The sequence below is a fragment of the Microcaecilia unicolor genome, chromosome 1 (assembly GCF_901765095.1).
Source record: "Microcaecilia unicolor chromosome 1, aMicUni1.1, whole genome shotgun sequence".
Classification (NCBI taxonomy): domain Eukaryota; kingdom Metazoa; phylum Chordata; class Amphibia; order Gymnophiona; family Siphonopidae; genus Microcaecilia; species Microcaecilia unicolor.
In genome coordinates, this window is record NC_044031.1 from 254,390,863 (window position 1) to 254,409,526 (window position 18,664).

The window sequence follows — 18,664 nt, forward strand, 5'->3', positions numbered from 1 at the left end:
CTCTTTTCTCCCTGGAAATGGCGTGCGCTCGGAGCAGAACTACCGCCAGCGGTCACGTTGGGCTGGCAGTAGTTCCAATTTAGCATTCAGTAAGCCCGCGTTGGGCTTACCGACACTTTGTAAAAAAAACCTTTAAATTGGTTTGAACTTGTCGCTTTGCTACATCTTTATTGCAGGAATAAATCTCACACCTTCTGCCATACACAAACATGTCAAGCAAATGCCAGATTTATTTCCATATTGAACAAAATGATGTTTCTCATGCATCACAGGCTTTTGCCCTACGATGTAACAGTTTATTCAAAGTTCTCTGAATATTCAGGAACTGCTCTTTGTTGGTCTCCATCAAACCTCTGGCCACTGCAAGCCTTGCTTGCTTCTGCCCTTTAGTAAGTAAAAAGATCTTCCAATTCAATTTTTTTATTCTTAGCTATCTTATATGTGATACTCTCCCCTTGCATTACTGCTTTAGCAGTTGCCCAGTGTCTCTGTAAGTTACTGATTATTTGCAGAATATTCCTCCCATTTGTGAGCAAGAAATTGTTGAAACGTTGCCTCGTCCTCTCGTCTTCTAGGCATTCTCCATAAAAAAGGAAGGCTTCCATCTGGAAATGTTCCATTGAATCAGAACAAGGGAATAATCTGAGATCATGAGTAGCCCTATTTCTGGCTCCAACATCTGGAGAAAAAGGATGATCTATCATTAGGATATAGTCCGACTGACTTTGCATCGATATACTTTGGATATATGGGTATATTCTCTTTCCAGTGAGTGTTGTACCCTCCATATGTCCAATAAGCAGAACTCCTCAGACAATCTGATACCTCTCCATTCTTCCTTCACGGGTCACTTATGAGTTATGGTTAGTTTTGGGATGGCTTTGGGCCTGTAGGCTATAGGGAAGTTAGGTCAAATTAGGCTTTGCTTCCTAGATGTCCAGACCAGGCTTGAACTGCATTTTTAGGAGAATTACGCTGTCAGTATTATTGATCCAGGCAGGTGTACCAAAGAGCACTAAACCATGGAGCTGGACTGTTCACTCTATATGAGATCATGGAACAGAAGAACCATGGTGCAAGGTCAGTAGGGTCACGATGATCTTAGACAATTATGCCCATTCATGAGACAATTGTGCCCATTCATGAAGGTGATCAGAGGGGTAGATCTGCGGAGATTTCCCTTTGATGGATCTATCAGAGAATGGGTTGTGTATGCTTAAACTGACTAGGTCTTTCAACTCCATGACATAATTCTCATTAAGCTGGACAAATCATGAATTGCCAAGCTCCATTACTTCCATGTTAACCTGTCAACAGCCAATGACAGGATATACCATTAATGGCTATGGAGATAAATGCTATATAATATGTGATTTCCTGGATATCAGCCAGAGTGAGAAGAGGGGAGTGTGAGAGTAAGAGTAAAAGTAAAAGTAGGTGAATTGGAGTATGTGAAAAAAGGTGGTCTACAGCCCAGCAGAGGGACTGGAAAGATGTGTGATGGAGAAAGATGTCTCACTAAAAGAGGGTAGCCAGGAGCTCTCCCTAGAAAGAGGTGAGAAATTCCTATTCAAACTAAGCTAACATCAGAAATGCTGTTACAGTGAAATTCTGTTTTTAAATCAGACTCTTTTTGGAACAGTATTAGCCTGACAGCAGATAACACAGTCTAAATCTATTTGAGCAAACAGAGGGTAAGCTAGACTGGAGGAGTAGCCTAGTGGTTAGTGCAGTGGACTTTGATCTGGGCAAGTCACTTAACTCTCCATTGCCCCTGGTACAAAATAAGTACTTGAATATATGTAAACCGCTTTGAATGTAGTTGCAAAAACCTCAGAAAGACGGTATGACAAGTCCCATTTCCCTTAAATATGTGGTACCATAGGAGCCAACTTTTCAAAATTATTGGGGGTGCTAAGCCTAGTGGAAATAACCCCTCCCTAGACACATACAAGGAATTTTCTCAATACTGGGGGTGCCACCGGCTCCTATGTGTGGTACTGACTGTGTGGAAACATTAAACATAACATCTTATTGAAACACAGAGATTGTAAGTTTCTACATATTTCTTTAATCAGACCTTAATTATAATTGTTAATTACTCTATTAATTTGAGCTAAATAAAAGCCATATTTTAAATTCCCAAAGTTGTATTCACTGAGCATCTCTCACTCATATAAAGCATAGCATTAAGAGCGTATTCATGTAATGCCTAATGAGGTATAAACAGATGGTTTAACAATAATCTGCCATACTATTAAAAATCATCACCTATTACCACCACTTTTCCAGACACTCCCATTACTTTTCACAGCACCTGAGCATAAATTTTCTTGTGGTATATTTGAAGCATACAGTGCCACCAGCACAAGTTGCTCCTCATCAACCTCCCCTTCAAACAACATCCAATGCCACACCTTATCTTTAAGAACTTTTTGTTCCACGTGACAGAACAGTGTGTTTTAAGCCTGTGATAATTATTTTGATATTTTCCTGCAATGTATTTCTCTAGTTTGGCAGCAGGTGGTGCATGTTTATGCTTAAAGCTGTTACAGAGAACTGACCTTTCCTTCTTTAGTTAACACAGAGAAAAGGGAAGTGCCTGCTGTGATGTAGCCAGCTATTTTCAAATGTTGTTGTTCTGGGCTCTGATTGACCTGGAGTTTGAAGTTACCCAGAAGCTACTGGCTTTTGCTCCAGTTTCAGCCCAGGAGAAGAGAGAGAGCTCTTTGCTGAAGCCCTGTAAAAACAGTTATATTTGATAACTGGTGAGCAGCTATATGTCCTGATCTCCCCAGGTACTACTTAGATAGTAAACAAATGTTTAGTTAGTGTTATAATTCATCCATATTTCAGTAACCTGTTATTGTTTTGCTGACTGCACTTTTTCTGTTTCACTGTTCACTTTTTCAGACAACAATATTAGTTTGTTGCCTCTGCCTGTCTGGATTAATAATGAATCCTGGTGGTTTGTGTGTTGGGTTTGTGAGTACTTTCTGGGAACTGTGGGACCACTGGGACTGTGGCCTCTAGTAAACTAGAAATCACTGGGGATAATTTGAGAGTGGGAGACTCGCCCAGAGGCAGTTATGACCAAGTCAGTGGGAGGAGGGTGCTAGTGTAAAGCACAAGTGGCAGGTGCAGGCAGACCTGAGCTGTGCGGGGATAGACTAAGTGGCCGAGGGGTAACACTAGGCGGGTGGCTAGGTTTTTCGTGACACTCCACAAATAGAATATTTCTATGAATCAATATAGCCATCCCTGCTTATTTATTGACTGTGCATGTAGAGTAACATTGTCCCCACCATTCCCTTCTCAATTATATATGTTCAGCACCCAAGAGGTGTGTCTCATGGAGTAGCGCCACTCCTATCTGCATTCTCTGTAGAGCTGTTAATTCTTTCTTTCATTTAATTGAAGAGCACAGACCATCCACATTCCAGGTGATTAATTCATTTGGTCTAATCATTCCCACTAATCAGATATACCATGCACACATGACCAAACAAATATTCCTACCTGCTATCTTTGCATTTTATTGCAAGAGAAACTTCTTCATTCCTTCCCATCTTTTTGACAACTCCATTTAAACAATCAACAACAAACTGCAATATCTCACTGATAATTCTCTTAGACCTTCCCTCAGCCTCTTTTCCCACTTCCACTCCCCATCCTTTGTGCCCCTTGCTCTCCAAACTTTCTCCTCCTTCTCCATACCCTTTCAACCTGAACACTCCATTGCTTCTGAGTTCCAATCTTAGCCATGACTCTTTAGAATGCAATATACTTAGTTATTCCCTTCTTCCACAATCCCAGCTCAATATAAATAGCACAAAACTAATATTAGCACCCCAGCTAATATCCCCACTCATCATATATTTAATCCCCTTCACCTCCTTCTACATCAGCCATGTCCAAAACTCATACCCCAGCTAATATTCCCACTCACCAAATATTTAATCCCTTTCTCCTCCTCCCACCCCAGCCATATCCAATCACACTCACCCTTATCTTACACAATCATCTCCAACTCACACAGTCTCTCACTACACTAACATTTAGGCCTGCTCTCGTGCAGGTGTAGATATCAATGCCCACACTTTACATGCTATATCTGTAGGATCTGTGCTAGCATTTTATAAAAGACACAGAGGCACCTACATGTCTTTATGAAATAGGTGTCCTGCTATAAAATTACTCTCCCCGATGAGATTTTGAAAATTTCTCCTTTATGTCTGGATGAATATCCAAGGTCAATGCTACCTTACTTACTTGGTAATTAATTAATTTTACGAAGAACCTTCCTAGGCTGTGTATTGTTAGTTGAAACAAAAGGATTTTATAAAACATAATGTATTACCATTTTCCAATCAGGTTCAACTTTCCTAAACAGAGACTCCATTTTCCAGACACCATTTTCCCAACCACAAATTACTTCATTATTATTTGAAACCCGTGTGTAGCGATCCTCAGCTGTGTTGTAACAAAGGTGAAAAAGCTTGGAAGTTTTCTCTTTCACAGAAGGGATGAAAACAACATCCTTGTTTTGCTGAAGGAGAAAGGAAAAAAAAAATCAACATTCTTTCAAACAGAGAAAGAGGAGTGCATGGTTTTACTTCATTTCTTTGATAAATTTTTACAAATGTAGTACATGCAAAACTAGTTTGTCAGGCAACAATTTGCATCTGTTTCTATACAGAAGTAGCTCTTGGCCCAGTTCTTGGGACACATACAGTCAAATCGAGTTTGTGGAGTAACCATAATAAATATGTCAGATATCAATTTGGATGCACTGTCTCCACTGTATGTAAAACTATATCATGCATATCCATTGTGGCTATCTTTAAAACCAGACAGGCTCGGTGTCTCTACGTAGACAGGGCTGAGAACCAGTGTTCAACAAAAAAAGTGTATACAATAATGTGGTGGGTCTGCAGCATATATACCCCAAGCAAGATGGTATGAATAATATTTCTACTGTGCTAGTAAAAAAAGGGCACAGTTGCAACGGGTTAGCATAGTATTCATGTTGCGTGCATATTTTAGAATTTCTCTCATTCTGCATCAGCAAAGGCCACACTTCAAAAGTAGTTGCTGTTAGCAGCAACCATACAAGTGCTTTAAAAAAAAAAATCCATGGAACTTCTATTTTAAACTTTGGCTGTTTTGTAGAGCAAGGGTGTGCAAAAAAGATATATATATTCAGTGACAGGTAAATAGCACATTTGCTTAAAGTTAAGAAATCTGTTTAAAGGTATACAAACATTTTCAGTGATGGCACATTATAAATATAGGCCCTCATTTTACAAGCCTTATTCTCATTTGATTCATGTATAAAGCAGCACTTAAACGTTTATCCTGCATAAACGTTTAAGTCCCCATTTTACAAACCAAGTGTGTGCAAATGGCAAGGGGGCGTGGTCTGGGTGTCCTTTGGGCAGGAGAAGAGCATGGCAAGTTCATAGACATTTATTCCCTATTTCAGAAGGAGACTAAACGTCTATGTTATTAAAGATCTATGTGGGGATTACACCTACTACTACTAATCATTTCTATAGTGCTACTAGACGTACACAGTGCTGTAAGCATTATATGCAGGTTATTTCTCTGTCCCTATGAAAAGAGGGAATTCCATGACCACAACAAATTGTCTACATTTTTTGCTACTGATGAGCTGCAAAAAATGAATGGTCTTGAACACAGGATTAATTTTGTTTCTTAACATCAAAATAGGCCAAGGGAGGAAATGGAGAAGTGTTTCACCAGTGAACTTGAAATCAAAGGAAAATTAGGCATCCTTACATACTACATGTACTATCATCATCATTTACCACACTCATACAAAATCAATGCCAAAATATATTGTATTCAATCCAGAAAACACATTTCTATTTTATTTTACAGTATAAACTTTATAAACTCTAAGACCACAGGTAAGTAACCTTGGGATATAGTTAGATATGACACAACTCTGAACCCTCAAATTCAGGTAACCTTCAAAAGCGTATTTAATCATCTGTGGCAGCTACACAGTCTCTCTATATATAATCAAAAAAGCAAGTCTGGTTACTGTGGTCCATGTTTTGATAATGTATAACTGGACTACTGAGGTCTGCACCAGTTTAATTAATTCAGAATGCCACGAGATGATTGATAGAAGGTTACAAGCATCAGGTCAATTGTGAAAGCCAGTGGAGCTTAACAGATGTATAAAGGGGCATTTTTGATATGACATCCAAATCAGATTTTGGACATTTTGCAAAAAACAAAAATGGCAAAAATCCAGTGCCAAAATGGTAATTTTTGAACCAGAAAAATGTCTATCTTTTGGTTCAAAAATCACCCTATTTTAGATGTTTTTGTGCTCAGTGCATTTTTCTTTAAGGACCATTTTAACGTCCAAGGGAAAATGCACAAAAAACATGCCACTGGTATGTCTGGGGGCCAGCAGTCTTACTAGACTGTCCATACAGACATCCTAGCAGAGCAGTGGGGCAGCCTTGGGGACACTGCAGTGAACTTCACATAAAAGGTCCCAGGTACATATCACATCATAATCCCCTTAATATTGTATGGTGAGCCCTCCAGAAATAGCAAAAAAAATGTACTGTACTCAACTGTACACCACTACAACAGTCCTTATGCCTGCAGGTATCAGTAGGTAGTTTTTGGGGCACTCACACTTTCTATCACGTGTACCAGTTAGAATGGGATATGGGCCTGGGCTCCTTCTCTACAGTCCACTGCACCAACCACTAGGCTACTCTAGGGACCAGTTTGCTGCTTGCTGCTCTAAGAGGACTGGCCATTATATCTGCACCTGTCATAGAGCCTGGTGTGTACTGTCACTTCTACCTCTTAGGGGGTTCGGAGGGGGTCAGTGACCATTGGGGAATTAAGGGGAGGTCATGCCTTTATCCTATCTGGTCAATCTGGGCACCTTTTTGGCACTCAGTCGTTATTGAAACAGGTCTAGTTAAAAACGTTCTATATTTTGCCCTGGACATTTTTACAATGTGCCATTATCATAGAAAAAAGTCCAATCGTAAACCTGCCCTAGTCCCACCCAAAGCACAACTCCAACACGCCCCTGTGGAGTGGAGGAGTAGCCTAGTGGTTAACGCTCCATTGCCCCTGGTACAAAATAAGTACCTGAATATATGTAAACCGCTTTGAATGTAGTTGCAAAAACCTCAGAAAGGCGGTATATTAAGTCCCATTTCCCTTTCCCTTCCCTTTGACAGTTAGACAAACTGCATAAAAAAAGACTTTAAAATGAGTTTTGAAAATAGTGATTTGGACGTTTTTGTGAAAAAAAACAACAACACGTCCATCTGCTGCTTTGTGCCATTTTTTGGACATTTTTCTGTTTCAAGAATGAGCTCCATAGTATGATTACCACCAGCAGCTATATAAATAACAGCAATACTCAGCCACTATACATATAAGCTAGGCGGTTTAATTTAGGACTGCTTTTTACAGGCCTAAATTAAACTGTTTAGCTCTATGGACAGTGGCTGAATATAGCCATTTTACACAGACCTAGTTGTTTTGTCCCAACACTATGCAAATAGTACCATAGTGGTTAGAGCACCAGCATTATCTGGATAGTGCCACTGAAAATCCACAGATAAGGGACTTATTGATTTAGGACTAAATTCTGTATGTGGAGCCAATAAAAATTAGAACTTAGCGATATTCTATAAATGGTGCTCAGTGTTGGGCGCTGTTTACAGAATAGCTTTTGGCGCTGGGATCCACACCCAATTTTGGATACAAGGATTTATATCAACTGAAACTTGGTGTAAATTCTTGTGCGTCAACTAGGTGCTGATCTCCCTAGTTCTGTAACATTGCACAACTGATTCACCCATGGCTGCACCCCCTTTGCAGCTCCATGTGTAAAGTTTACACGTGGATCCTAGCGCCTAATGATGCATGTGTAAATTTAAATTAATGCCAATTAGCACTGATAAGGAGAAATTAGGTCTTACCTGATAATTTTCTTTCCGTTAGTCCTTCCCACTATTACAGAACCTGTGGGATAGCTGTTTCCATCAACCAGCAGGTGGAGATAGAGAATTGAAAACTGAGCTGAGATATCTCTCTCTTGGCATCCAGCCCAGCTCCTCAGTATTTATATAGACAAGCAGTAAGGATAAACTCAGAATAAATATAACCTTAAACAAACATACCACTACGGAACTCTCTTCCATTAACCATTAGAGTCGAGCGAAATTATTTTCAAATTTCACAAATTATTAAAAACATATTTTTTCGAATGCTAGTAATGATAATATTTGTTTTTAACTATTTGTTGTATTAAGATTGGGTAATGTGTACATTTAGGGTTATTCCCAATTGTACATCACATTGAACTCTTGTTTTAGAGAAAACTGTGATTAATAAGCACAACATTGACAACTCGCTAAGCTAACACTAATCAAACGAGCAAATATGTGTGGACCTCTCTCATCTCTGGACAACTTGTAGAGAACAAAAGATATGCAGGAAGCACCATGGAAGGAGAAAGTTGTTATTTGACCTATTACTTTGCACTGATTAAACATCTCAGAAACTTCGGGCCTCTGGAATAGTAGGGAAGGACTATGGAAAGAAAATGATCACGTAAGACCTATTTTCTCCTTCCATTACGTAGCTTCCCACTATTCCAGAACCTGTGGAATGTTTAAAAGCAATCCTTAGAGTGGATGGAATCCTAGCACTGTGATGACTGAAGCCCCAAAACTGGCTTCCGAGCGCGCCACAACGTCCACCCTGTAGTACTTGGCAAAACTATGCAGTGTCGATGCCTTGCAAATATCTGCCAGAGACAGTAAGGTAGTCTCAGCCCAGGATGTTGCTGTACGCCTTGTAGAATGAGCCCATAACGCCTAAGGAGCCTGCTTCCCTGCAAGCAAATAAGTTGATGCAATAGTCTCCATCTAGCAATTGTGAGCTTGGAAGCCATGAGGCCAAGCCTCTGCTTACCAAAAAGCACAAACAGTCTGTCTGATTTGCAAAACTCATTTGTGACTTCCAGCTATCTAATGAGGACTCTATGTACACTGAGAAGCTTCAAGGAAGAATACTGAGTCTCTTTATCCTCTCTGGTTGAGATGAAGTGCTGATACCACTTTTGGAAGAAAGGAAGGAACTGTGTACAGGGAGACCCCCACCTCCGAAAAGCAGAGAAAGGGATCCCAACAAGAGCGCCTGAAGCTCCGAAATCCTATGTGCCGACATAACAGCCACCAAGAATGCTGTTTTTAGAATAAGGTCTTTTAAGGAGGCCTTCTGGAGTGGCTCAAAAGGATGCATCTGAAGAGCCCAAAGGACTAAATTAAGGTTCCACTCTGGACAAGGCGTACAAAAGGGAGACCACAAGTGGATGCTCCTCACAAGAATCGAACGATAGCAAGGCGAGCTGCAAGAGATATCTTTTGTAGTCAGCCCCCTGAAACAAGCCAAAGCCAAAGCCACAACCTGAACTTTCAGAGAACACAACGCCAATCCTTTCTGAAGATCTGCGCGATCTGAGCAGAGAAGAGAGAAAATCCTTACTCAGAAAACCCTTGCATACACCATGGACGTAGAGTTTTTCTGAGCCTGAACAAAGGTAGCAATGACTGAACCAAAATAACCTTTTTGTCTCAACCAAGCCCTTTCAATGGCCAAGCTGTAAGACCAAAGGGGCATGGATCCTCAATGAGCACCGGGCCTTGATTCAGTAGACTGTGTACCTGTGGAAGATGGAAAGGATTTCCATCCAGCAGTTGAATCAGGTCTGCATACCATGGCCAATCTGGAGCTATGAGAAATATTCAACCCCAGTGCAATCTAATCCTTTTCAACATGCGACCTACCATGGGCCAAGGAGGGAAGACACATAGCAGTGTGTCTCTGACCAGGGCTGCAGTAGGGGATCAATCCCCATCGAGACTGGTTCTTTCCAACGGTTGAAGAACTTGGGCACTTTGGCATTCCCTTTTTATCACCATCAAGTCCAGAAGCAGAGAACCCCATTGGTCTACTATCAGCTGAAAACACTGGCTGGATAGTTCCCATTCTCCCGGGTCTATGGAGTGCCTGCTGAGAAAGATCATCTCCACATTCAAGGACTCAGCAACTACAATGTAAATACATACACATATTCATAAGTAACATCATCCACCTCAGAACCGAAAATTTTCACTCAAGAAGAAACTTATAAACCCACCCAACCTAACTCCCAACCAAACCTACCCACCATTAATTATAGCTCTGTGAGAAGTGCAATTACAGATTTAATCAGGCATTGAGTAAACAGCTTCTGGCCAGCGGTGTTAAACTAGTCCAAAAGGGCTCCCAAGTACTGCGCTTCTTCTTATGAAAGGACCTCAGTACTTTCGGGTCATCCCCCTCCTCAGGAGGGAGATCTCCCACCTCTAACAGCTACTTCAATGATGGCTCCATGGAACAGACCGAGGCCACATCAGATAAGGAAGCAGAAGCATAGTCCTCCAGGAGGGGGCACATGAGGCTAAACAAGGTTACTTAGGATCCAGAGAGGCAAGAAACTGAAGCAACTATGTCCCTGCTTCAGTAAATAGGCCTGGTGTGTGAGAAATATTAACTCCAGAGACAACAAATATCCCAATTCTGCTGAATGTTCTGTTAGGCCCTGAGTTGTAAAATAGTGGCTGTGTTCTGCGCCTGATCACACCAGGCTTATCACTGCTAGTCGGTCCCGACAAAATGGCATCCTTTCCCATGCTTTCTTCCATTAAAGAGAACCTGAAGTCCCCGGAATATTCAGATGCTGTGCCAAATCCAAAGATGTGCTGCTGCAGATCGTTTCCCTCACATTCCATGGAATTCCACGACAATGCCCCAACGCTGGCCAGCGGGTCCCACAGCAGGAAAACCGCTTAACTGCCTCTGCAGGAGTCGCCATTCACACTAACTGGCACAAGTGCAGCACAGCGCAGTCCCAAGCGGCAAGTCAGGTTCCTTCCCTGCATAAAGTAGAACTTGAAGTCCTCAAAGCAGTTCTGAATCAAACTTTAGTTAGACTTACCACTGCCAGCTGCTGCACCCAAGCTCAAAGTCTCCACAAGTCTTACCCCAGAGAAGAAAGGATCAGGAGTGATACTCTGTCCCATCCTCTCTAATAAACCTCTTTCCGTCTCCTTTCTTTTTTTTTTTTTTGGTTGTTGTGCTGGAAAGAGAGAGCTCCACAGGAAACAAGGGAGAGGTGAAGGGAGGGAAAAAAATAAATTTTGTGGGGCACCAGACACAGGGATCTGAAGACCTCCAGATATGACTCTGCAGACTCAAGCCACCCCCAAAGCTCAACTGGAACCCAGTTGACCAAATGAACCAGGAGCAAATCGCTCAGAACAAGAGGCTGAGAAGTGTGTCCATCTACCTGCTGGAGATACAAAATAGCTCAGTTTCCAGTTCTCTGTCTCCACCTGCTGATTGCCCCATGTACCTGTTTTGCCTCATTGATATTTTAGATGTCTATTTTTCTGAAATGGATGTCCATGCCGCATGTAACCAGTGTATGAACTTCCATTTCTTCATGTATTTCAGGGCAGGCCCTACATCGTCAGATCCTGTTCTAAAATACTAGTGGAACTTCAAACATCCTGACTTGGATGTCTAATTTCTGATTTCAGCATCCTTTCTAAAATGGGCTCCACATCTGAAGGAATGATACATAAGATGAATATGGCTATAACCTGTATAAAGGAACTACCTATTGATATCATAGAAATAAATTAGATACAGTGAGAATTATTACTGGGAGACTGCAACCAACGTGGATAAAAGGCCAGAAGAAAAGAAAATAATTCCTCGCTGGAAAAAAATTAAGAGAATATAAAATCATTACATGCAGGGGTATTGCTGAGGAAGGATAAAAACATGAGAAAAATTCAAAATCTGAAACTGATACATGCTACACTAAAAGATGAAGACCTTGAATTTATATCCTCTTATCACATAATAAAAATGACACCTGCAGCTTTTATGCAAAGACAACCTTCCATAATGGAAAACTAAGACAAACTGAAAACAATCTCTCTGACAGAAGACTGTAGTATAAAAGAACTTGAGCAAAAAAGTATATATAAATATGTAGAAGAAGAAGCAACAACAACAACAGTACCGCACAAATTGCGAGAAAGGATCGGTAAAGAATACTACAAAGACTGAAACAGGAAAATGCTTTAACAGTACAGAAACTATTAATCAGCTTGCAGTCGCAGTACTATCGTACAGCTTTGGAAATGTGGGCTGGCCTCAAAGATCATGAAAAAATTGGATGTAAGAACAAGAAAACTCCTACGTGCTCATGAAGCAATCTATAAGAATTGGTGTATACTGAATTTATACATTCCAAGAGTCAAGGAATGAGTGAGCTTTATAGAAATAGATTATACATCTAGAACTAATATCATAGGCCTTCAAGAACACTTAAGAGCATCAGCAGCACCAAATATTCAAAATGTCCTGAAATACAAACGGAAATCGTTTATTTATTTACTAGACCGTTTCTTATTACAGACTAAATCAGAACGGTTTACAATCAAATATAACATTAAAACAATTAAAATACACAAATCGAAAATCCATATGTGATAGAAAAGCACAGCAAACCATCAAAACTAAAAATATACAATTAACAAAAACATTCATATATATCAAAACCAGCAAGGGGCATTAATCCCCCCCCTTTTTTTTCCAGTTTGATTCTAAGCAGTGTTTCCAAAAGATTCTTGAAAAAAATGTGTTTTAAGAATTTTACAAAAATGAATGTAAGAATCCTCAAGCCTAAGTTCTTTAGGAAGGCAGTTCCAAAGTGTTGGAGCCAGAAAAAAAAATGCAGATTTTCGAGTACATTCCCATCTAGCTTTATATGGTGGCGGAATTACCAATCTGTTATCTGTTAATGATCGAAGAGTCCGAGTTGGCGTATAGGGTATAATAAATGGCCAGAGTCTGTCTTCATCCTTTAACCTGGACAGGCATTCCAATAAATGAAAGGAATGAATGAGTGTCAATCAGTACATGGAGGGAAAGAACTAATGGAATTTGCAAAACGAGAAAAAAATATTTACAGAATTAGACCAGCAATCAAGAAAAAACAACTAGCGAAACTACCAATATAGCAGGAAATATAGAGGGGCATAATGGAACAGAAACGCCTATCTCCATGGGCGTTTATCTCCGAGAACGGGTCCGTGAAGGGGCGGGGCGGATCGTATTTTTTAAAAGAAAAAGACGCCCATGTTTTATTCGTCAAGGTGTGAGCTGGGCGTTTTTGCTTTTCAGCGATAATGGAATATGAAATCGCCCAGCTCAAAAACGAATAAATCCAAGGCATTTGTTTGTGGGAGGGGCCAGGATTCATAGTGCACTGGTCCCCCTCACATGCCAGGACACCAACCGGGCACCCTAGGGGGCACTTTTACAAAAACCAAATAAAAGGTAAAAGAGCTCCCAGGTGCATAGCACCCTTCCCTTGGGTGTTGAGCCCCCCAAATCCCCCTCAAAACCCACTGCCCACAAGTCTACATCATTACTATAGCCCTAAGAGGTGAAGGGGGGCACCTACATGTGGGTACAGTGGGTTTGGGGGGGTTGGACGACTAGTAGCATTAAGCAGCACAATTGTAACAGGTAGGGGGGGGATGGGCCTGGGTCCACCTGCCTGACGTCCACTGCACCCCCTAACAACTGCTCCAGGGACCTGCATACTGCTGCTTGGGAGGAGGGTATGACATTTGAGGGTGAAAGTAAAAAGTTGTGAAACATCATTTGTTGTGGTGGGAGGGGGTTAGTGACCACTGGGGGAGTCAGGGGAGGTCATCCCCGACTCCCTCTGGGGGTCATCTGGTCATTTAGGGCACTTTTGGGGGCCTTATTCGTCAAAAAACAGGGTCCAGGAAAAGTGTCCTAAATTCTAGCTCAAAACTGTTCCATTATCGGCGAAGGGCGCCCATCTCTGTTCGCCCGATAACCACGCCCCAGTTCCGCCTTCGACACGCCTTCGATACGCCCCCGTCAACTTTGTCCGCATCCGCGACGGAGTGCAGTTGAAAGCGTCCAAAGTTCGGCTTTCGATTATACCGCTTTATTTGTTTTTGTGAGAAGAACGCCCATCTCCCGATTTAGGTCGGAACTTGGGCGTTATTCTCGTTCGATTATAAGCTGGATAGTAACATAGTAGATGACGGCAAAAAAAGACCTGCACGGTCCATCCAGTCTGCCCAACAAGATAAACTCATATGTGCTACTTCTTGTGTATACCTTACCTTGATTTGTATCTGCCATTTTCAGGGCACAGACCGTAGAAGTCTTGCCCAGCACTAGCCCCGCCTCCCCAAACCCCAGCCCCGCCTCCCAATCTCGGCTAAGCTTCTGAGGATCCATTCTTTCTGAACAGGATTCTTTTATGTTTATCCCACACGTTTGAATTCCGTTACCGTTTTCATCTCCATCACCTCCCGCAGGAGGGCATCCACCACTCTCTCCGTGAAAAAATACTTCCTGACATTTTTCTTGAGTCTTCCCCCCCCCCAATCTCATTTCATGTCCTCTAGTTCTACCGCCTTCCCATCTACGGAAAAGGTTCGTTTGCGGATTAATACCTTTCAAATATTTGAACATCTGTATCATATCACCCCTGTTTCTCCTTTCCTCCAGGGCATACATGTTCAGGTCAGCAAGTCTCTCCTCATACGTCTTGTAACGCAAATCCCATACCATTCTCGTAGCTTTTCTTTGCACCGCTTCAATTCTTTTTACATCCTTAGCAAGATATGGCCTCCAAAACTGAACACAGTACTCCAGGTGGGGCCTCACCAATGACTTATACAGGGGCATTAAAACCTCTTTTCTTCTGCTGGTCACACCTCTCTCTATACAGCCTAGCAACCTTCTCGCTACGGCTACCGCCTTGTCACAACTGTTTCATCGCCTTCAGATCCTCAGATACTATCACCCCAAGATCCCTCTCCCCGTCCGTACCTATCAGACTCTCCCCGCCTAACACATACGTCTCCCTTGGATGTCTACTCCCTAAGTGCATCACTTTGCATTTCTTTGCATTGAATTTTAATTGCCAAACCTTAGACCATTCTTCTAGCTTCCGCAGATCTTTTTTCACGTTTTCCACTCCCTCCCTGGTGTCCACTCTGTTACAAATCTTAGTATCGTCCGCAAAAAGGCAAACTTTACTTTCTAACCCTTTGGCAATGTCACTCACAAATATACTGAACAGAATCGGCCCCAGCACCGATCCCTGAGGCACTCCACTACTCACCTTTCCCTCCTCCGAGCGAATTCCATTTACCACCACCCTCTGGCTTCTGTCTGTCAACCAGTTCCTAATCCAGTTAACCACTTCAGGTCCCTTTTACTAAGCTGTGCGGGTACAGTGCACCTTGACACGAGACTTTCCTCCAGGCTAAGTCCATTTCTAGCACGGCCGTGATATAGGCATTTTCCTATTTGCATTAGCACATTTTAAAAAAATGAACACAGGTGATGGTAAGGTCTCCCACGTTATAGTGTGCTAATCAGTTAATGCGCCAGTAATATCCAGCATGCTAGCTGAATAATGTTTCCAATCCATTCTCCGCTCCTGACATGCCTCCTCCAAAAAATTAAATAAATAAATACTATGCGCTTAGTGTGCGCAAATGACAAAACTAACACAGAATGCTTTAGTGCGACCTGCATTAGGCCATTTTTCCTGTATTAAACATATGTTAGTGCTTAACACAGCTTAGTACAAGGGCTCCACAGAGAGTTAACTTCAGAATTGCAAGTAGATCAAAACCAGACATATGAGCGAGGGCACTCTCTCAAGTCAACAGTGTCCCTGTTTCTAGCAGCCCAGCACTAGCTTCCTGTTGCATATCATTTTAGGATGAAAGCAGAATCTTGAACTGATTGGGCCTTACACCCAGAACAGACCCTTTAGTTGGCAAACTGTCATCTTCCCTATGTTCCATCACATAATTTGTGCCTATCTCAGGCTGCCTTGCTTAGTATACCACCTCCCTCAACAGTTCGACTTTGTGCTCAGCTTTTGCAGTTCTGGCCTCTTCTTTGTGGAATACTCTTCCTTTGGATCTTCAGTTGAAAGCATTGCTACAGAAATTTAAAGAAAGGACTAAAAACTCTATTCTTTCAGTGGGCTTCTGACGAAACTATCGGTTGAACGGGTGCAGGGAACACTGCAGATTTTTATTTTTGTGTTGTCCTCTTTTATGTGTGTTTTTATTTTTGTTGAGGTGGAATTTAATACATTTTAAGGAGACAAGAGAAGATCCTGAAGTAACAAATGCAATCAGAGACCAAGAAAAGGTGTCCGAAAAACATACTTGGAGGGGCATAATCGAACGGAAACGCCTATCTCTATGGGCGTTTATCTCCGAGAACGGGTCCGTGAAGGGGCGAGCCGAACCGTATTTTCGAAAAAATGGATGTTTTTCAGCTGGGCGTTTGTTTTTTTTAGCGATAATGGAAACTAAAAATGCCCAGCTCAAAAACGTCCTAATCCGAGCCATTTGGTCGTGGGAGGGGCCAGGATTGGTAGTACACTCGCCCCCCTGATATGCCAGGACACCAACTGGGCACCCTAGGTCAGTGCGGTGGACTTCAGAAAAAGCTCCCACATGCATAGCTCCCTTACCACGGGTGCTGAGCACCCAACCCCCTCCCCCAAAACCCACTACTCACAAATGTACAACACTACCATAGCTCTTAGGGGTGAAGGGGGCACATACATGTGGGTACAGTGGGTTTTGGAGGCCTCCCATTTACCAACACAAGTGTTACAGGTTGGGGGGGGGGATGGGCCTGGGGCCACCTGGCTGAAGTGCACTGCAGTACCCACTAAAAGTGCTCCAGGGACCTGCATACACGCAGGCCTCTAGGACTTGTTACTGCTGTATAACATTGGCACACCAGTTGACACCTGAAGACTAATCTCTCCGAAAACATCCTTTATTGGAATACTCACAGTTAACTGCAGATCAGAGGTTGTGCCCCACCACTGGCAACGGGTCTCCCTGGTACTGAGATTAGCAGGTCAGAGCTGGCAGAATGCTGTACAATGCCCTCTTTCAGCCACATTCAAGGGAAGAACTAAGTTGTCTAACGTGGCTAACACAGGAAAGGGAACTAAAACTGGCTTACAAAAATGGCCACTACCGCATGGACTACAACAGGAAACACTCTGACCCAGTAGGCAGGGGGAAAAGCACCATGGGAGAAGAGCCTACCAACTACCAACATCGTGAGACTGTAACACAAGCTAATAAAATCACGGAGCCCAATACACTACACTCACCACAATGCAATGCTGATGTGACCCTGTAGTGCACCCGAGAGTCACATCTGACCCAGGGAAAGGCTGTGACAGGATCAAACACATTCTGCTGTCATGGAGGTGGGTACGGCATTTGAGGCTGGCATACAGGCTGGAAAAAAAGTTTTTAAAGTGGGGTTTTTTTGGTGGGAGGGGGTTAGTGACCACTGGGGGAGTCCGGGGAGGTCATCCCCGATTCCCTCCAGTGGTCATCTGGGCAGTTGGAGCACTTTTTTGGGACTTGTTTGTGAAAAAAAAAGGGTAAAAAAAAGTGACCCAAAATCGCGGTAAAAACGCCTTTTTTTCCCCGATTATCAGCTAAAGACGCCCATCTCTCCTCAGCTGATAACCACGCCCCAGTTCCGCCTCCACCACGCCTCCGACACGCCCCCGTCACTTTATTCATTTCCGCGACGGAGTGCAGTTGGAAACGCCCAAAATCGGCTTTCGATTATACCGAGTTGGACGCCTTTGCGAGACAAACGTCTATCTCCCGATTTAGGTTGCACTATAGGCGTTTTTCTCTTTCGAAAATAAGCTGGATAGTAACATAATAAATGATGGCAGATAAAGACCTGTACGGTCCATCCAGTCTGCCCAACAAGATAACTCATTTTACAAGTATTCCAGTCATATTGGATACCATGGCCTGATTTAAAAGGAATTTCCAAGCACAGTTTGATATTTTGTTTGTGCATATTATACTTTATGATCCCCAGAAGGAAGTTCTCTTTGTAGCAATGCAGGTGTTGAGGCGAACATTTAGCAGTAATACTGAGACTGAGATTAATCTTAGTATATCCTGGCATGAGTGAGGTTCATTTCTGTTATAGTATGCACAAAATTAACCCATTTGAAGACATTACTCCTAGACAGCATTTTGCTTAAGTTCCTTTAAATCCAGAAAAGGCTAGAAAATATTAAAGAATGGATCCTTGAGGATGGTCAAAAGAGGAGAGCTTTATGTGCTTAATTTTTCTTCTACTAACGTGTACAAGGGGGAATTTCAGATCTCCTACAATCTCCCCTAACAATAAGTCAGATAGCTAAAGGACAGCATGTTGAAAAACACATACTAAAAATAGTCCTTTTTTCTACTCTGCATTGAAACGCTAGGTGCAGCAAGACAATGAACTGGAGTCTTCATCACATCTTGAAATCACCAAGACAAACAATACATACATTCTTTGACTGACTCTAATTGAGAGCAGCAGTTCTGTTTGGGGATTTTGACCTCTTGCACAGTGTTTCATAATCTGAGTCTTTCTTTGATTGGTTTAGGTCAGAGCTGAAGTT

The 18,664-nt window shown here is 42.2% G+C and overlaps 1 protein-coding gene across 1 annotated transcript in view; it reads right to left on the reverse strand.

Moving 5' to 3' along the window:
* The window catches only part of NGLY1 (N-glycanase 1), an 80,580-nt gene that overhangs the window by 11,935 nt on the left and 49,981 nt on the right, over positions 1–18,664 (reverse strand). Inside the window, exon 10 of the mRNA XM_030205704.1 lies at positions 4,361–4,549. Coding sequence (XP_030061564.1) covers positions 4,361–4,549 — 189 coding nt within the window. The remainder of the gene's footprint in view (positions 1–4,360; positions 4,550–18,664) is intronic.